This window comes from Antechinus flavipes, chromosome 3 (assembly GCF_016432865.1).
Source record: "Antechinus flavipes isolate AdamAnt ecotype Samford, QLD, Australia chromosome 3, AdamAnt_v2, whole genome shotgun sequence".
Classification (NCBI taxonomy): domain Eukaryota; kingdom Metazoa; phylum Chordata; class Mammalia; order Dasyuromorphia; family Dasyuridae; genus Antechinus; species Antechinus flavipes.
In genome coordinates this window covers 629,390,918-629,411,614 of record NC_067400.1, presented here as the reverse complement: position 1 = coordinate 629,411,614, position 20,697 = coordinate 629,390,918, and the positions used below count along the sequence as shown (strand labels likewise).

The window sequence follows — 20,697 nt, the reverse complement described above, 5'->3', positions numbered from 1 at the left end:
TTGGGTGTAGCTGCTTCTGTCCATCATTGATCAGTTGGAATTCAATTAGATCTCTCTGTCAAAGAAATCCACTTCCATCAGAACACATCTTCATACAGTGTTGGAATCCTTACTAACTGCTAAGTAATTAGAGTTGATCTAATCTTACAAGAAGATGTTTTGGCCAGAACCTGAAACAAGGTACTAAGTAGAACTAATCAATACAAGGCTTGTGTTCACACCTTTACTCATTGGAGTCCACAAATATGCTAGCTTCACAAAGTACACTTTCTAACTTCAAGGGAGTCCACACCTCCCTTAAAGCTCATTGGGCCAGAGAGCACTATGGGAGAAAACCCATAATCCCATTCTCTCAGAAGAGGCAGATAAAAGGCCAGCGATGAGGGATCTATGGCAGAATACATTTTTTCCTCTTGGCTGGCTGATCGCGCTGGACTCGAGAGGAACGACTCTGGTGCAGAGAACACTTTGACGGATTTCAGTGGAGCTACGCCAGAAGCCCTCTCTCCGCGGCAGGTTGGTGGCTGGGCTCCCCAGAAGGAGATAAGAGAGACCTTCCATCTCTGTCTTGGTTGGAGGCAGAAGAAAGCAGAGGCAGAGGCTGAAGGACAGAACCTTTGGATTTGGAGACATCCGAAGGGCTCCAAACCTCTAAACCGGCTTTGCCTTGAGAAGAACAGGAACTCCAACATTTGAACTCATAACAATACAGTATTGTTGTTGAAGTATATAATGATCTCTTGGTTCTGCTCATTTCACTTAGCATCAATTCATGTAAGTCTCTCCAAGCCTCTCTGTATTCATCCTGCTGGTCATTTCTTACAGAACAATAATAGGGAAAGTAACTCTTACGAAGGGACCAGCCATTTCCACAATGGCCAACCAACTGCCAAACACAAGATAGGCAAATCCTGGCCTTGGTCATACATTATTGGAGAAGGATCTCACAGTGAGAGGAGCAATAGGTAAATCGATGTTTATAGACTACCTCTGATTCTTAGACTATTCGGCCTCCTTTCCCATTATGCAAAATCACTGAAGTAGCAGAAAGAGACCACATAAATCTACCTGAGAGTAGTTTGGATCTTTCCCCCACCCCCACTTTGAATAGTCACAAACAATTCATTCCATACTCAATTGTCTGCAGTATCCAAAGAAGCAGGGCACCCCGACTAAGTTAAGGCTAGGAAGGGTCACGTTCCAGCCATGACAGACTTCAACCCCAACCTTGACCATCATGTCCTCTCAGACCATGACTCAGGAATCTAAACTCAAGAGCTTTGGGAATGGCAATGCTTCCAAGAGCTTGGGGAATGGCACTTTCCCCAATGACCTCAGCCATTATCTTGGGAAACACTGCTCAGGGAGATGCAGCCTGACTACAGCTACTGTGAGTACTACAGCCACCTCTACTAAAGACCCAGAAAAGGAAGTCCTCACCAAAATCCTTGGCCCTCTCCAATGGATCAAAAGCAAAAACTGATGGAATTTTATCAGTGGGAATGACTTTAACGAAGACACAAAACCATCTGCTTTGCCACTGCCCCTCAAGGCCGTGAGACTTTTCCATTCATCTTGCATGAAATCTCTGTGTTGTTTCTCCAATCAAAATGTGAGCTTTAGATTAAGTGTAAAAGTCCTTGGAACTTCTATTCCTCCAAAGGAATCACCTTTGGTTTGCCTGAAACTTAGTCCTGCCTTACGAGTCATGTATAATGTGTCAAGCTAGTTTATAACTGGAACTATTCGAAAGAGTGGAATCAGTTTAATGTGAGGGAGAAGAGATTACAGCACTAGCCTTAAGCTGGGTTTCTTTCTTCCCTTTTGGCTGGAGAAGGACCTTGTGAGCTTTGAAAGATCTGGAGGATTGGGGACTTTTTATCATTGTCTTAATGGCATCTCTGGATCAGCTAAAGGTGGGAAGGTTCATGTCTCTATAAGGAGGCCAGTAAAGAAGCTACATGATGCAAAGAGAGGATTATTGAGGAAAGACTTTTCTTTTTTTTTTTTAAATTATAACTTTTTATTGATAGAACCCATGCCTAGGTAATTTTTTTTACAACATTATCCCTTGCACTCACTTCTGTTCTGATTTTTCCCCTCTCTCCCTTCACCCCCTCCCCCAGGTGGCAAGCAGTCCTATACATGTTGAATGTGTCACCGGGTAGCCTAGATACAATATATGTGTGCAGAACCGAACAGTTCTCTTATTGCACAGGAAGAATTGGATTTAGAAGGTAAAAAATAACCTGGGAAGCACAACAAAAGTGCAAACAGTTTACGTTCATTTCCCAGTGTTTGGAAAGACTTTTCTTGAAGTCAGTCTCACTGGGGTGAAGAAAACGAGCAAGAAACAGAAAAGAATTTTAGTCACAGAAAGCTACTGTGGTGACAGGGAAGACCAAAACACCAACCCAGAAAAGGGTTGAATTGGTATCAAGACCAAAGAGGCTTCTTGGAAGTGTTCATAAAGGATTTTAAAAGGCAAATAAGAGAGGGAGAATAAAAAATTGGGGAAAGAAATGAGAGGTATGCAAGAGAGAATCAAGAGATCAAAAAATGACTGAAGAAAACAATTCCTTAAAAAATACAATTGACAGCGCCAATCCTGAAGTCAGCAGGATCTGAATTCAAATCTGATCTCAGACACTTAATACTTCCTAGCTGTGTGACCTTGGGCAAGTCACTTAACCCTAATTTCCTCAGCAAAAAAATAATAATAATAATACAACTGACCAAATGCAAAAATCAATTTCTTAAAAAACACAATTGGCCAAATGTAAAAAAAAAAAAAATTCACTGGAGAAAACAACACCTTGAAAAGTAGAATTAATCAAGTGGGAAAAGAGATACAAAAGCTAACTGAAGAAAATCATAAAATAAAAACTAGAACTGGGTAAATGGAAGCTAATGACTCTATAAGACATCAAGAATCAGTCAAACTAACAAGAATAGAAAAAATGGAAGAAAATGTAAAATGCCTCATTGGAAAAACAGCTGACCTAGAAAATAGATTCAAAAGAGACAACTTAAAAATTATTGGTCTTCCTGACTAAAAATAAAAAAGATAAGAAAGAAAGAAAAAAAGAAAGGAAAGAGCCTGCATATCATTCTTCAACAGATCATCAAAGAAAACTACCCCAATATACTAGAACAAGAGGGCAAAATAGTCATTGAAAGAATCTATTAATCACCTCCAGAAAGAGGTCCCACAAGGAAAACTTCAAGAAACATTGCTGCAAAACTTCAGAACTATGATCTCAAAGAAAAAATACTGCAAGCTGCTAGAAAATAAGAACAATTCAAACCCAGGACACAAAAGCATTGAAAGGTAAATGGGAAAAAAATATATTATTTAAAGGCTAAACTGTTTATAGGGAAAATAACACTTGTAACTCTTGAGAATTATGTATCTTTTATGAGGGCAGTTAGAGGGGGCGTACATAGCAGATCATTTAGACATAGACATACATAGATCAATTAGATCACATGAAGAAGTACAAAAGACTTGTTACAATAAAGAGGGAAAAAAGGAGGTGAGCATTGCCTGAAGTCTGATCTCATCAGTTTTGGCTCAATAAAGAAATAACATATTCACTTAGTTGGGTATACAAATTTATCTTACAAGGAAATAGGAGGCAAAAAGGGAAAGAAAAGGAGGGAGGGCTGGATAGAAGATGGCAGAAACACTAGCAGAAAGGTTTAAGAAAAGAGAGGAGGGATGATAGAAGAAGAGGGTCAGAAACAAAATACTTCTAAGGAGGGATAGGGTGAAAAGAAGAACAAAATTATATACAGGGTAGAAAACTAGGATGGAGGGAAATACAAAGTTATAATCATAACTGTGGAATGTGAAGGGGATAAACTCTCTCATAAAATGGAAATGGAGTAAATACCAGAATCCTAAAAAAGTTTCAACACCCAAGAGTTGTGAGTAACCTCTTTGCTTTATATGCTTTCTAAGTTTGAGCATGCTTCCCCTTGGTCTCTGGTTGTACTTGTAGAAAAGATGTCACCCATTTTGGGGGGGATGGATTTTTGTACCAATTGTTTTGAATATATTACCATCATTCATAACCCTTTCTAAAAGCTACTGAAGGCTTGTTGACTTGAGTGTTTCTCAAACGCTAATCTTGTGGGGAAGCACACTAGTGGGGGCTCATTACCTATTGGAATAGAAAATCACGACTTTCCCTAGAACTCTGAGTATCATAGAAGTTGTGTTCTGAGCACCCAACTCATCAATGTAGATGAGATGGTCATCTTAGAGCATACACTGCACTAAAAGACCAGGAAAAAATAATTTCCACTTCAGCACCTAACATCTGATACAGAAGTTGGGAAGGTATGGATATTCTCTGAAGAATTCAATAAGACCTTTCCATTTAAAGCAACCTATTCTGATACATAATGTCGTCAGTGAAAGGGTGGGGATAAGTGAGAATGGTAGAAAAATTATCATGAATAGTGAATTAAAGAGGACAAAGAATTGCAACATTGTATAAAAAGTATATATACTGATACATAGTGACTTCAGTGAAAGGGTGGGGATAAGTGAGAATGGTAGAAAAAATTATCAAGAATAGTGAATTAAAGAGGACAAAAAATTGCAACATTATATAAAAAGTATATATACTGATACATAGTGACTTCAGTGAAAGGGTGGGGATAAGTGAGAATGGTAGAAAAAATTATCAAGAATAATGAATTAAAGAGGACAAAGAATTGCAACATATATATAGTATGTTATATTATATATACATATAATATATAAAAAGTATATATACTTGTCATGAATATTTTTAAAAAGAAAAAAATAAAAAGGCACTGTTGCTCCTGGCTCTGCTCCACACTGCTAAGGAGAATCATAGTCATAGAAAATGAGTTTTTGAGAGAGAATTCTGAGTAGATGATAGAGTAGATCAGAAAACTCCAACTCTCTAGATTTCCCCTAGAAACAAGACAAAATAATGCTTCAGGGCAAATATAAGTTAGGGTAGAACTGAGGTCTCTTGAGACAGAGATGATTTGAAGCTAGCAGGACAGATATTTGGCCTGTGACAAGTATAAACAGCCGTTGAATGAGCAGGCAGTGAGCCTCGGGGCTAGCTGGGTTGGGAGGCAGCCCTTCCCTCAGCCACAGAAAATTTCCTCTTCCAGACAGTGAGAGGAGTCTGATGCCTCAGTCAGGGAGGATGGAGGGAACTTCTCCTGATAAGATCAGGCCCAGCAGCAATGTCAAGCAGCCCCGGACAGGAAGGAAGCTGCACAACCTGGTAAGTGCAGAAGCAGCCGCAGCAGGAATGCTCCAGGCTGTGAGCAATTACGGAAAGGTGATCTTGGTTTGGGGTTCCAGAACAGAGGGGAGAACTGAGGGAGATCTGAAGCCAGAGGCACCATCCCCCATCCCCGAGTACTAGAGTGATTACATCAAAAAAAAAAAAAAAACTGCCAAAGAAGAACGAACCCAATCATAGAAAGTTACCGTGGAAGATTAGAGTTTATCTTCAGAAGAGGATACTGAAATAAAAAAGCTTCTCCTATCCCAAGGAGTAATGTTAAATAATTATCTGCCCAAAAAGAATTTATAGAAGAACACAAAAAAGATTTTAAAAATCAAATGAGAGAGATTGGGCGGGGGGGACTAAAAAAAGAAAGAAGAGAACAATCCAAGAAAAAAACAGATTTTGAAAAGAAAGTCAACCAACTAGAAGAGGAGAACCAGAATCTTAAGGAAAAAAATGACTTCTTGAAAATTAGAATAAGGCAAGAGAAAGCCAGTGAAGTTATAAGAGATCAGGAAATAATAAAACAACATATAAAGAATGAAAAAAACAAGAGAATGTGAGATCTCATAAGAAAAATAATTGCTCTGAAGAACAGTGAGCAGATCATGAAGAGAAAACATAAGAATAATCAAACTACTTAAAAGCTACTATCAAAAAAAGAATCTTCATAAAAATACTACAAGAAAAAATTAAATAAAATTGTCCTGAAGTGTAAGAACAGTAGGGAAAGGAGAAATTTTAAAAAAAAAAAAATCCATCCATCACGACTATGAGGAAATCCTACAGGAACATCATAGCCACATTGTGAAACCCTCACATCAAGGAGAAAATATTACAAGCCACCAAAAGAAAAAAAGCAGTTCAAATATAGTGGACTCACACAAGACCTGGCAGTGACTACGTTAAAAGGTTGCAGGTCTTGGAACCTTTATTGGAAAAAAAAAAAAAGAAGAAGAAGAATTAGGGTTGTGTCTGAAAACATTTTATCCAGTAAAGTTAAGATAATGCTGAATTTTTTAAAAAAAGATATTATTCAATGAATTGCTAGACTTTGAGGATTTTGTTGCAAAAAGACTTCAACTTAATAGAAAATTTGACCTATAAGCTCCAAGAGAAATTTAAGATAAACATTAAAGACAAATTTCAAGAGACCCAATAAGGACAAAGTATTATATGTGTGTGCGTGTGTGTGTGTGCACATACAATCTAGAAGGGTACAAACATCTTCTAAATTCATAAAGAAATAAGGACATAATAGCATAAGATAATGTACAGAAGAGTGTGCAGGTTAATGGAATGGATAAAGAGGGGCTGGTGGGAAAGGATAAGGGAGGGATCCTTAAAAGGGATAGATTAAGTAATAGCTAGGCCAGGTAGTGAGTAGAAGTAAGCAGAGGAGTCAGCAGGGATAGAAAATAAACACAAAATCAGGAGTTGATCAGGAGTAGAATTTATTAGGGAAAAAAAGCAGGGGTAGTAATGGTTGATCTAAGACAAGGTTAAAACTAAATAGATTCAATCAAAAGAGAGAAATAGGGAAAGTACACTATATAGCAGGCATTATACTAATCGGTATTGTTTTAAACTGTTTAAAATAACTAGATAGTATAAGGTTGAAATATTGCCGTGTATTAATGAGTTGGTGGATTTCGAAAAATTTTGAAAGACTTGGATTTATGAAGGACGATGTTATCCACCTTCAGAGAAACAGAGGACAAAGAAGTATAATACTGCCTTACATGGATGTATATGGAAGTATATGTATATGATTATAGATATCTATGTATATGTGTGTGTCTATGTACATATGTATATATATGTGTGTGTGTGTATATATATATATATATATATATATATATATATATATATACATATATATAAACATACCCATGCTTAATACTTGTAGCCTTCTTGGGGGAGGTAGAGAGGGGGAAAAGGGGGGAAAAGAATAAAGAAAGTAAAAAGTTCTTAGCAGAGAACAAAAGAAAGCCTACAAGGAAAAAAAAGAAAGATGAACAGCTCTGAACACCATGTGTAGTATTTATTATATAGGCTTTCTTAAAATGAAAATGTGTTGTTTCATATTTTGAATCCTCTCTGATGTTCCGCTGTGCACGTGACAAAGTTTTTTTTTCTTTTTCTATTTTGTATTTAAATTTGACATAAATAAATACATTTACTTTTTTTTAATTAGTTAAGGACTTGGAAAAAATTAAACGAGCTTTGAACTCAGTAAGGCCCAAATTAGAAATATTAAGAGACTAAAAACCAGGTGGTGACTGTTATCCTTTGACCTCCCAGAGGACCAAAATGACAACATTATATTGGAGTCAAGATCCAGCTGTGGCTGATTAGACCAGCAGGAACTTGTCTGGACACATTTAGCCTGTGAGAGCATTTGGAGAGGCAGTGTCTCTATACTGGCGAGTCTCGTGGATCTTTTAGGCTACGGCTATTCAGAGAGCTGAGCATCTTTTCTGATGTGGGCCCGTCTCCATAAAATACTTTTTTAGGGGAACACGTCTGGAGTTCAAATGGGTCTGGATGCTTGGTGATTAAACTCAAGAAAGGGAGGGCACTCCCTGGGGACAGTGAAGCTCTCCAGATTTTCCTGTTGACAACTTATGTCGTGGAGGTTGCACCGGGCCCTGGAAGGTCAGTTTGCTGGGTGCCATCCACAACCTTTAAATAAGAGTTTGACCCAGTGGACAAAGCCAGCTGGCTGCAGATTGGGAAATGCTTGTGGAGGGTCAGTCAACAAGCACTGTCGCTGTTGCAACAGCGACTCTCTCCAATCCCATTTGAGGTTTTCTTGGCAAAAAGTGAAGTGAATTGCCCAGGATCCCACAACTGTTATATGTCGGAGGTTAGATTTTACTGGAGGAAGATGAGTTTTCCTGACCCAGGCCTGGCACTCTATCCATGGTCCATCTAGTAAGTGCCTACTGTATGCATTAACTACTGAAGACACAAAGAAGGGGAAAAGACTGTTTCTGTCTCTCAAGTAACTCAAAATCTAATGAGGGAGAGAACATGCAAACAACCATGTCCAAGATAAATTGGACATCATCTTGAAGAAGTTTCTTGAACTCAGTGGGATGGCGAACAGCTTCTTGGGAAACGTCGAATTTCAGCGGAGTTCGAAGAAAGCTCTCTTGAGTTCATCCCTCCCCACATACATATACACAGTAAATTGGGGCCAGAAGCACACGAGATGAATAGAGCATGTTGAATCATAGCCAGGAAACTGAAAAGGCCCCGGAATGACCAGAAAATGGTTCCCTAAAGCAAAAGACCACCCTTGCTCTATCTCTGACGGTCATTCTTAGAAGAGCATTATTCCATCTCTGTTGTTGTGTAGCTGGGCAAGTCATGGAAAGTCTCCCCCAAATTAATGAGTATCCCGCGGAAAGCAATGGAGACGTACATATTGGACGGAGTGGGCTGCAACATGTGACAAATGAGGAACCTCGGTGAAGATCTCAGGATAAGAAAAGACCATGAGTTGGTCATTTGGCAAGAGGGGAAGACCAACAAATTGAACAGATGTTCCTCTGATCTCGAGATAACAAGAGGAAGTAAAGACAACTTATCCAGTAAATTTGGTGCCCCCTTGCCATGATATTGAGGAAGGATGTGGGCAAAAGAGCTCCAGAGGGAGGGCAGGCTTAGACGAGTAAGGGGCAACATTACTGCAGGGAACATCCACTCGGACTAGGTCATGGATCCATCGGACGACGTGCTGGAGAGGGGGAGACTGGAAGCAATACGAGAGGGAAAAGGGGATAAGGGCTCGAAGGTGAAGGTGAGTAGAGAAGGGAACAGGATCCTGGGATGTTGTTACATAACAGCTACAGCATTTAGGAGGTGTGATGAGTCAAAAATGACAACCTGGATCAGAGGGAAGTTCCTCGAAAGTCAGAATTTCTTTGGGAGCTGGGAGCATCCCCATCCCTTGGCACAGCATCTGAGACTAAGCAGATGATTCCTTTCGATCATTAGAGAGGGACGTGAGATCAAGTGCAGGTTTTTAAGGATGGGGAGCCCTGGGCATGTTTGGAGGTAGCCCGAAAGGAGACAGGTAGATAGCGAGAGGGGATAACCGAACCGACAAGCCCCCAGAGAAGGGAGGGAGAGCCTGTGGCCTGTACCCCGGACGAGAGACAAAGGAGCTAGATGTAGGGCAGGGCTTTTTTCCGCTCGAAATCCCTTTTCGTTCAAGACATTTTTACACAGTTCTGGGCAGATAGGAAAATAAGCTAAGCAGACAATCAAACATTTACTGATAATAAAGCAGAATTCTGCAACTTTCCACGTTGGGTCCGATCTAGTTTAAGAAGCTAGGATGTTCTTGTGATGAAGAGAGCCATCTACACCCAGAGAGAGTTCTGGGAACTGGGGGAGTGTGGATCAAAACACTCTCACTCCTTTTGTTGTTCGCTTACATTTTGTTTTCTTCCTCATTTGCTTTCTTCTTTTGATCTGATTTTTCTCGTGCAGCCAGAGGATCGCACAAATGTTTACACACGTTGGATTTAATATCTGTTTGGACATGTTTAACATATTGGATTGCTTGCCATCTAGGGGAGGGGGGTGGGGGGAAGGAGGGAGAAATCTGAAACACAAGCTCTGCAAGGGTCAGTGTTGTCAAATGATCTGTGCATATGGTGTGAAAATAAAAAGCTTCAAAAATTTAAAAAAAGTTTGTTTCTTGGGGAAAAAAATAGAAGGAGCTGAGCTGTAGGACTCTGAGGCACAGAATGAGGAAAAGGAGGAGAGCTTTAGAGACAGCTCTCGTGGGAACCCCCACTGGGGAAGAAGCGTAGGGTTGCTAGGCCGCAGTGACGAGCCGGCATATGAATTTATCCTGGAACATCTCCTGTGGTTAAGTGCATCCGGAGCCCTGTGCTGGGGCTGGGCATAGGGGCACAAGTGAGACCCGTCCTGCCTGAGAGGGGTTTCCGAGCCACATTCCCCCGCAGGGGACCCGGCTTGGGGCCTGAGGAGTCACGGAAGCCGTTAGACAGCAGGCAAGGGGTTCGAGGGCAGATGGAGGCACTGGGTCGAAAAGGTGCAGAATGCAACGGGAGGCAAGAGCAGGGGGCTCTGGGCTCAGCAGGACTGAAGACCAAGAACGGGGGAGGGGGCATCCTGATACAAGGACCCTGGGGGAACATCTTGTGAAGTCCAAGGCCTCTATTTTGCTGAAGAGGGAACTGAGACCCAGACACGCCCGGACTAGCGGGGTACCCTTAGGCTCCCCTACTCCAATTCCTTTATTTTCCAAGGCCCAGGGCAGGGGGGAAGGAGGGAGGGAGGGAGATGACTCTCCAGAGATCATTTAGAAGCCAGCTGCCTGGCTCACATCCCAAGAACCCTTGGGAGACCCAGTCCCAGGAAGGAGTCACAGTCAATTCAACAAGTCTTTATTCAGCCCCTGCACTGCGCAGGCGCAGCGGGGACCCGGGGGCACGAGGCCTGGAAACAAGGAGCTCCATCCCCTCAGTCTGTCCTTCCAAGGTACCTCTGTCTGTCACTTGCCCTTCATGGTCCTGGGGCCAGCGGAGGTCTGGAGTCAGGCACCCCCAGAACTGCGGCCCCCAGGCAGACACTGATTTGTCCAGAGTCTCAGGCCGAGGCCCAGCCGGGTGGAGGCTCGGAGGCGGGGCCGGAGGCCGCCCAGGAGCCCCCTCTGTCCGTCTCCGTGGGCCGGAGGGGATGGGGCCTCTGCTTCAGTGTCCGCGGATGTGCTGAGCCAGCTCTCCGGCGTCCAGAAAGCGGCGTGGGCAGAGGGGGCAGGCGTGGGCACGGCCGCCCCTGGCACGGTGGGTGAGGCGGTGCTGGCACAGGCTGCTGGACCTCTTGAAGGTCTTGGCGCAGACGCCACAGACATAGGGCCGGAGGTCCGAGTGCGAGATCCCATGGCGCTTCAAGTAAAGGGGGCTCTTAAAGACCTGGAAGCATTCTGGGCAGCTGTAACCCTGGGCTGGGGTGCCCCTGCCCCCCGCGGCCTCCCCCTGGGGGGCCTCCAGCTCCCTGCGTGGCCGCTCCTCATCCAGACGAACCGTATACATATAGGGGACACCGTTCCCGTCAATCAGCAAGTGGCGGCCTAGCTTTGGGGGAGGCTGGGGGGCCAGGGATTCGGGGGAGCCCGGGCGCCCCTCGGGGGAGGCCGGTGCCCGAGGCGGGCAGGGATCCATGGTGTCCCTGGAGGAGGTTCACAGGCAGAGGCCGGGAGGTGCGGCTGCGGACTGGAGGAAAGGGGGAGAATCTCAGGCTGCCACCCCGAAACGCTCCCTGCCGGCTGGGCCTTCCCGAGGCACTCCCCACCCCTGGTTCTTGGGCTGAGAATCTCCTCCTCTCCCCCGTCTCCCCACCTCGGGGACCGCCCTTCGGAGGGGAATCTCCATCCAGCGACACAATATACCAGCACCCAGTAGGTGCTTTATAAATGCGCCCCCCCTCCCAGAGGGGTCCGGACCCTCCCTACCCCCAGCCCTCCCCCACGACCCTCTCTTCTCACGTCCTCCCTCCCTTCCCCCCCCCACCCACGTGCACGCCCACAGTCACGATCACAATCACCGCGCCCACTCACACGCGCGCACGCCCCCAGGGCTTGCACCCGCGCGTGCACGCCCACGCTCGCTCCCGCGCCGCCTCTCCAGGCGCAGGCGCAGAAGCTGGCACAGGCGCAGCCGAGCCTCTGGAACCTCTCGGGCTCTCCCCGCGTCTCCCCCTCCCTCCAGCCCCGGCTGGCCCCTCCCCCTCCGAGCTCGGCGGCCGGGAAGAGGGACAGGCCGCGCGCTCATTGCGCGCTCCCCCCAAAAGACTCCGGCTGGAAATAAGGCCCCGAAAGGCCAGGGCCGTCTCGTGTTCGGGCCCTCCCTTTCCCCCCAACCCGGCCCAGACCAAGCCGGAGTGGGTGTGTGGGCAAGGTCCTGGCCTGCAACCCCGAGATTCCCGCTTCACGCTGGGGCGAAGGGTGCTTGGAGATCCCCAAACATGAGACCGAATCCAAGGGAGAGCGTGGGGCGGGGCCATCCCCGGGGGACCAGGCCTAGGGAGGGATCGCCCCCCTTCCCCCGCCGCCCCCGCCATCCCTCGGGCTCCGCATCTGCCAGGGCTTGCTATTCCCCCTTCCTCCCCGTGGGACGCTCCCAGCCTCGGCCCCCCCCCCCCCCCAGTCCTTCTCTACATCCTCGCCAGCCCCTCCCGGCTCCTCCCCCGGGGTTTCTCCCCGGCTCGGTCTTGCCTTTCCCGTGGCCCATTTCCCAGCGTCCCCCGCCTCCCACGCTTGTGCCCTCCCGAAGGTTCCCCTTTCTCTTTATCGCTCCCCTTTCCCCGGGCTTACCGCAAACCTCAGCCGTCCTCTCCCCTTGCCCTCTCTGTGTCCTGACCTTCCCTTCTGGCTCTCCCTTTCCCTCTGCCCCTCAGAATCACTTCTCATCGCCGTCTACATCTCTGGGCCCACCCGCTCAGTGTCTCCCCTTCCCAAACCCTAGAACCCTCACCCTCAAAAGGGCCCCACCCCCCCAAAAAAAGGCAGCTAGGGGGCGCGGTGGGTAGAGCCCCAGCCCTGAAGTCGGGAGGACCTGAGTTCAAACTGGTCTCAGACACTTAAAACTTCCTGGCTGTGTGACCTTGGGCAAGTCACTTAACCCCGATGGCCTCTTCCCCATCCAGGAGCTCCATCCTCTACCCTGCACGTGTGTGTGTGGGGGGGGCGGCTCTCCTTCCTCTAACGCCCCCCATGTTCATCTCCACCCTTCTCCGGCAGCCCCCGGGGAGGCTCTGGTCCCCGGTGCCCCTGCACCCCCACAGGCTGATTTAACCGTGTCCCTACACGCGCACACACAGCTAACACCATCCCACCCCACGCCCTTGTTCTGCAGTCCCACCGACCCTCCCTGCCCCGCCAGGTTCTTGTATGGGGGGCTTCAGATCAGCCTCTGGGGGGGCGGTTGGGCTGAGAGCTCCCCCTTCCCCCAATAACTGACGCCCACAGTGGGGCAGGGGCAGAGGAGGAGGAAGGGAAGACTGCTTGGTCTGACCGAAGGGGAAACTGAGGCCTGGATTGGGCTCCAGGTGTTCCCCCCCCCCAGTCTAGAATCCGCTTCGCATCCAGAGGCGAGCCGGAAGGTGCTTAGAGGTGGCCAACTCTCACTTTACTGGTGGGGAGACTGAGGCTGGGAAAGCGGGGCCCACTCGAGATCCAGTAAAGCATTTCCCCGCCCCTCGTCCGCCCCCGCATCCAGCCGAGGGCGCCAGGGGGCGCCACTACACCCTAACAGCGCGTGCCCTCTGGAGGCAGGATTCCCTTCGGTCCTCCCACGCGAGGCGGGGGATGGGGGGAGGGTCTCACCCGCCAACATACCGCAGGCTCTCTAGCCCGCAGGCAGGGGAGGACGTTCTCTATGATCCTCGTGGCCCCTCCCGGCCACGCAGGGACTGATCGCTCTAGCCCAAACCTCCAAGGGACTCTCTATGGTTGGGTAGGAAGGAATGATGGATCCTCTCTAGCCAGCCTCCACCTCGTCTCGATGCTCTTTTCAGTCCCTCTATCCTGAACCTCCCCAGCAGCTCTAAGTGTGTCGCCCTCTCCGGTCCCGGCGAGGACACAGGCGCGCCGCGGTTCCACTCGGGGTCGCTGATGAAAGGTCCGGCCGGAACGACCCCGATGCTGATCCGTGCCCGGGGTCCTTGTGTCCCCTCCCTGACCTTTGTCCAGAAGCCTTTGGCTGCCTAGTGGCAGTCTCGTGAAGTTCACCAAGCGCTTTCCTCGATCATTCAACCCATTTTCGAGCTGCGGAGCTTGAGGCTGGGCCCAGAGCCCACCACTGTGGCCTCCTGCTTCAGGTGGTGAAGCCTGGGCCTGGTTCCATGGCACTGAAGGGCCATTCTACAAATGGGGAGACTGAGGCGGGCCTCTTGCCTCTGCTGATCAGCCATGCCCATGAACCCCTCGTTGTGGGGCGCTGTGTGGACCGGCCCAGGACGCCGAAGCAGCCCGGCCTGGAGGCTGAGTCTCACCTCTGGTCACGGGGCCTCGAGAGCCTTTGCAGGAGGCGCCCTCTGCCCCCCCTCCCCCCAGCCTCGTCTTTCTGCCGCTGAGGGTAGCAGGGAGCCGCGCAGTCTCCGGGCCCCGCAGCAGGGGGCGGCTGTCAGACCTGCAGGGGCTTCGCGGGCAAGCATTTACTAAGAGCCCACTGGGGGTGGGGGGCAGTGCCAGGGGCCCGCTTCCTTCTGGGGGGAAGCGTGCTGGTAATTTGGGGAGAGGAGCTGCTGGGGTGGGGGGCCCTCGGGAAAGACCTCACGCGAAGGAGGTTCGGGCCCTGGAGAGGGGCGGCCGAGGGAGCCAGGGCCCGCCTTTCTGCAGCCCGGCCACCTCGGACCCCCAGCCTGGGCCAGACAGAGTTCAGAACCCACGGTTCTGCTCCCGCTCTCCCCTCCCTGAGGCTTCTCTGAGCTCCGAGCTAGAAGTGCCCCTGCAGCGCTAGCCCTAGCCAGGGAGGACTCCTCGGTGCCCTAGCCAGGGAGGATTCCTCGGTGCCCTAGCCAGGGAGGACTCCTCCGTGCCCTAGCCAGGGAGGACTCCTCGGTGCCCTAGCCAGGGAGGACTCTTCGGTGCCCTAGCCAGGGAGGACTCCTCGGTGCCCTCCCAGGCCCTCTGGCTGAGCTCTTTGGGGCAGCTTAGAAATTACCTAGCCCAACCATTTCGTTTCAAAGACGAGAAACTGAGTCCCAGGTGCCAGTTTAACAACCTTGTACTGCAATTCCAAAATTCAAGGCAATTCCAATAGACTTCCAATGGAAACGTCCATCCGAATCCAGAGAGATCTCCGGAGACTGAATGTCAAGCGAAGCTGTATTTTCATTTTTTTTTTTTTGCTTTTCTTTCTCATGTCCCCCCCTCCCCCAATTTGGTCTGATTTATCTTGCACAACATGACAAATTTGGACATAAATTTAAAAGAATATTTAACCTAAAGAACACTGGGAGATGAATATAAACTGCTGGCATTTTTGTTTTTCTTCCCGGGTTATTTCTACCTTCTGAATTCAATTCTCCCTGTGCAACAAGAAAACTGTTCAGTTCTGCACATGTATATTGTATCCAGAATATACCGTAACCTATTTAACATGTAAAAGATTGCTTGCCATCTGGGGGAGGGGGTGGAGGGAGGGAGGGGAAAAATCGGAACAGAAGTGAGTGCAAGGGATAATGCTGTAAAAAATTACCCTGGCATGAGTTCTATCAATAAAAAGTTATTAAAAAAAAAAAAAGAATATTTCACCTATATCAGATTGCTTCCTGTGTTGAGGGAGGAAGGGAGGGAGAAAAATTTGGAACTCAAAAGTTCAAAAAAGGAAGGTTGAAAACTATCTTGACATGTATTAGAGGAAATATTGAAAGAAAAAAAATGTTTCAAAGACCTTAAATTGTAAAATGCTGGATTTGGGGCCTCCTGTCTTAGAGACAACCTGCTAGTCTGCCACACGTTTCCTCCACTGTCCTTTGAACCCTTTATTTTGTGCATGAGAACATGAATCTTACTGAGGAAAACTGTTCAGATTATGTAAATTTATCATTTTAATAAAAAGACAATCCTAAAAAAGAGCAATTAGATGGTAGAGTGGATAGAGCACATGCTCTAGCTTGGAGGACCTGAATTCAAATTTTACCTCAGACACAGTTCCTTGTGACCCTGGCCACTTGACCCCTACTGCCTTAAAAAAAAAAAAAAAAAAAAAAAAAAGGTGCAAGGTATACTGGGGCAAGGTCAGGAGCTGTCTAGCTTTCTGCTTCCAGGTTGCCTCCTCTAAAGACCTAGTTATTGGAGGTGCAAACAAAAGGGAAAAAATGAGGGCTCCGAGTCCTGATGGACGTACTCCTGAACCTCCAGAATTCTGCAGTCTTGTTTGTTTGTAGGCTTCAACTGTTTTCTCTGTTCTTATTCCCTTCCATAAACAGCCATTGGCTCTTCTAGTGACTATCCTTCAGCCATCACCTGAGATTCTCCACTTGGAGCTAGAGGTTCACGATCCAGTTCTCACGTTGTTGAGCAAGGTGGAGTTGAGCAATTCCAACAAACTCTAGGTGGTTTAATGGACAGATTCCTAGACTTGGATCAGGAACAGGCTCATGGGATAGTCAACTGTTTGCCTCAGTTTACTCATCTGTATATTGAGGGCAATAATTGCATTTATACTGTAGGATTGTTCGGAGGGTCAAGTTAGACAATAAATGGGAAGTGCTTCACAAACCAGAAGGCATAGCAGTGAGGATGATGATGATGGTGGTGATGACATCGATGACAAAATGTTTTTATTAGGCATAAATTTTGAGTCTCTACCTCACAAGTGAAGAAAGAACTTTGGAGTTTTTTGGGGTCTGGCAACTCAAACAAATGGAGGGCGCCTAAATGCCCTCTTGCAATCTCTTCATCTATCTGCGGATTTCAAGTCCCTATTTACCACATCTAGTCTAGCCTTTAAACAAAGATAAAATCAGAATTGAGAAATCACACGCGTTCTGTTATCTGTTTGGAAATGAACAATTAGTTCCTTGGGATCTGATTTAAATATGATCCCTTCCCAGCCAACAGCCTGATGTGGGCTGCTAGATCTATGGAGAAGGGAAGAATTTATGGCCGAGGAAGAACTAGAAAACACTGTGAATTGCAAAATGGATCATTTTGATTATATTCTTAAATGCTCTCGTGCCATCTCCTCACCTATCTGGGGATTTCAAGTCCCCATTTACCCCATCTAGTCTAGCCTTCAAACAAAGATAAAATCAGAATTGAGAAATCACACGTGTTCTGTTATCTGTTTGGAAATGAACAATTAGTTCCTTGGGGTCTGATTTCAATATGATCCCTTCCTAGCCAACAGCCTGATATGGGCTGCTAAGAACATATTTGCTAGATCTATGGAGAAGGGAGGAATTTATGGCCAAAGAAGAACTAAAAAACATTATGAATTGCAAAATGGATCATTTTGATTATATTCAATTAAAATGTTTTTGCACAAACAAAGTCAATGCAACCAAGATTAGAAGGGAAGCAAAAAGTTGGGAAACAATTTTAATAGCTAGTATTTCTGATAAATACCTCTTTTCTAAAATATGTAGAGAACTGACTCAAGTTTATAAGAATATAAGCCATTCTCTAATAGATAAACAGAAGATATGAACAGATAATTTGCAAATGAAGAAATTAGAGAAATGTACATCAAGACAATTCTGAGGTATCACTTCAAAATTCTCAGACAGAAAAACATAATGATAAATGTTGGAGAGAATGGGGAAAATCTGGGACACTAATGCATTGTTGGTGGAGCTGTGAAACAATCCAACCATTCTGGAGAGCAATTTGGAACTATGTCCAAAGGACTATCAAACTGCATACCTTTTGGTCCAGCAGTCTCTACTGAATCTGTTATCACAAATAAATCATGAAAAGCAGGAAAGGACCCACATGTGTAAAAATGTTTGTGGTAGCCCTTTTTGTAGTAGCAAGAAATTGAGAACTGAGTGGATCCCATCAATTGGAGAATGACTGAATAAGTGATGGTATATGAAAGTTACGGAATATTATTGTTCTGTAAGAAAGGAGAGTTAATTTCAAAAAAGCTTGGAAAGACCTACATGAACTGATGCAAACTGATGTGAGCAGAACCAAGAGAACATAGTACACAGCAACAAGATTATAGAATGACCAACTGTGATGGAATTGTCTCTTTTGACAATGCAGTAATTCAAGGCAATTCCAGTAGACTTGGGATGGAAAATGTCCTCCACATCCAGAGAGATGGAGATTAAATGTGGATCAAAGAATAAATTTTTCATCTTTTTTATTATCATTTGCTTGTTTTGTTTTTTCTTCTTCATATTTTTCCCTTCTGATCTTTTTTCTTGTGCAGCATAACAAATATGGAAATATATTTAGAAGAATCGCACATGTTTAATTTATTTAGAATCGACTGCTGTCTTGGGGAGAGGAGTAGGGGGAGAAGGAAAAAAATTTGGAACACAAGTTTTGCAAAGGTGAATGTTGAAAATTATCTTTGCATGTATTTGGGAAAATAAAATATTTTTAAAAGAATGCATTTGCTGGTAAAATGGCCAATGTAATAAAAAAAAAAAAAAGGCTTCAAAGGGAAAGACCCTGAGGGACAAAAGACCTTTAAAGTGTCTCTACCAAAGGAGATGCAATAACAATGAAAGAAGTAGCAAATATTTTTTGCTTTGAACTCACCTCATCTTCTGATTGGTCTTGGGGGAAAACATTGGTAGGAGCTTGTGAGCTATGGTTTGAATACTGGGTAGTCGACAGTTTTCCTTAAAGCTAAGATAGTTTTTCAGGGGGACCATGTAATAACATCTACAAAACTTGAACATTTTTGCTTCCTTAGATTTATTTCATCGCCCCAAGATTTACTTGTCCACTATCCTCTCCATGATCTCTTACTTCTCTTTTGGGGTTGCTAGGTATTGTAGTAGATAAGAAACTGGGCTTAGAGGCAGGAAGAGGAGTTCAAATCCAGCCTTAAACACTTTCTACATAGGTGGCTTCGGGCATGTCATTTAATGGGGATAATACTAAAATCTACTTTCCAGGATTGTGAAGCTCAAATCAGACATTATGCAGAAAGCACTTAGCACAATACCTGGTTCAGAGGAGCCTCTTAATAATTGATCATTTATTATCTCCCTCCCCCCAGACCTTTATGATCCCCTTGTGCCTCTTGAGTTTCCTAGGCTCCGTCTCCATTTTTGACGTCTCCTTCCTCCCTTTCTTCTAGTGAAACAATCTCTCAGGTCGAGGATCCCTCCAATCAAAATAAAGGATGAGATAAGGATTTCTTTGGTCCCAATTATTGCTTAAGTTTGGATCTGTTTCCGTGAAGGAGCAGGTACTGAGAAAAGAGTTCTAAGATGGAATTAATTTTCCTTTTGTAAGAGGATGTGTGTTTATGTATGTCCCCATGGATCTGTCTAGAGGTGGTTCACACGGAAGCAAGAATACATATCTCTTGTGTCTCCTCCAAGGAGGATTGTCCTAGGAAGATTCAGATTCCTACCAGAATGGGAAGAAATTGGGGCCAGAAGTTGGCGACTGTTCTCCTCAGATGGGGTGGGTATTAGGCTAGAATTATATCTGTGTGCTCCCCTAGATATTACTCCTCAAGGGAAATGCATTTCAGGTTCAGGCTAAACTCCTGATTGCCACTCATTAATGAGAAAAGGAGAGCAGCAAGCTTTATATCCAAGGTTTGCTCCCCTTTCTACCGAATGCTAGTTCTATAATGGATATATAGCAAATAACAGATCCATTTTTCCAATGTGATAGCAAACAGAAATCAGAGAAAGTACATATATGGGGGAGAGAGAGACAGAAATATGAATCTAATCCAGGGGAAAATTCTCCAAAGCGTAATAAGCTCAGAATGGGGACATGATCAAAGTTCTACAAGTTGGCTTCTTCCCAATCTTCCTCATCCTCTCAAAACTGGAAACCAAAAGAACCAAGGTCTTTCCCCCCACCAATCTCTGCCCTGCCCCAAACATAGGTTTAAAACACTGAGTAATCAATATTCATCAATGGGAAATCTCATGCAAATGGCCTTTTGAGCCAAGAGTAGTACTATAAGGAGCAACCATTGGATTTATCTTCCAACCCTCCATGAGTGGGATTCAGGACACTCGACTTCTGTATACCACATGTCCCACTCCTAATTGGATTGATCTCAGGCAATTCTCCATCCTTTTCCAGAATTCAGCGTTCTCCTTTACAAAATGAGTCCCATGTTATTTCTTTTTCGAATTAGATCTTCAACCGTATTCAAGAATGGCAAGTATCCTTCGGGCCAAATCTGTCCAGGTCTTCACCAACCAATAATGGCAGTAGAAACTTTATCCTGCATTCCTACAACTAATGACTGCTGTGTGTGTGTGTGTTGTCTATATGATGTGTATATATACACACACACGGTTATATCTGGGGCTGATGATCCCACCAGACACAGTGATATGTTACATGGGGCTGATAATCCCATCCTTCAAGATGCCCCTTCCCTACAGACTCACAAGATCAAGGGAATAGCAATCACTCTGAGCTATTGTTTGCCTTTATCTCTACAGACTCATGGTTTTATGATCCTATGAAGAAGACTTCATGCTCCCAAGATGGGAGTGGAACTTGGGCCCTCACTGGCCCGAGCTCTCCAGCCAAACTGTGTGTGTGTGTGTGTGTGTGTGGGTGTGTGTGTGTGTGTACCCTGCAGAGGGGACCTTCTGTCCTCCAGACTCACCGAACTTGCCTTATTTTGGCTTTCTTTTCCCAACCATTGCCCTGCCTAGCATCCTGTAGGAGGAGGATGGTAATTCAGCATAGGACACGATC

At 45.7% G+C, this 20,697-nt stretch overlaps 1 protein-coding gene across 3 annotated transcripts; it reads right to left on the bottom strand.

The window, feature by feature from the left end:
- Positions 1 to 10,698: 10,698 nt before the first annotated feature.
- Positions 10,699 to 13,672, bottom strand: LOC127556733 (zinc finger protein 580-like). Of its 3 annotated transcripts, none has more exons than XM_051990114.1 (2): positions 13,654 to 13,672; positions 10,699 to 11,542 (listed from the first exon to the last, which is right to left on the bottom strand). In XM_051990114.1, exon 2 carries the CDS (start codon positions 11,489 to 11,491, stop codon positions 11,021 to 11,023), a length of 471 nt encoding a protein of 156 aa, XP_051846074.1. In that variant the 5' UTR covers positions 11,492 to 11,542; positions 13,654 to 13,672; the 3' UTR covers positions 10,699 to 11,020. The 3 variants fall into 3 exon arrangements, with proteins under 3 accessions (XP_051846074.1, XP_051846073.1, XP_051846072.1); XM_051990113.1 differs by lacking the exon at positions 13,654 to 13,672 and adding an exon at positions 12,643 to 13,358; XM_051990112.1 differs by lacking the exon at positions 13,654 to 13,672 and adding an exon at positions 11,887 to 11,996.
- Between the last annotated feature and the right edge of the window lie 7,025 nt (positions 13,673 to 20,697).

Excerpts from the sequence above, each read along its gene's own strand:
- LOC127556733 (XM_051990114.1), bottom strand. The coding sequence starts at position 11,491 with ATGGATCCCTGCCCGCCTCGGGCACCGGCCTCCCCCGAGGGGCGCCCG.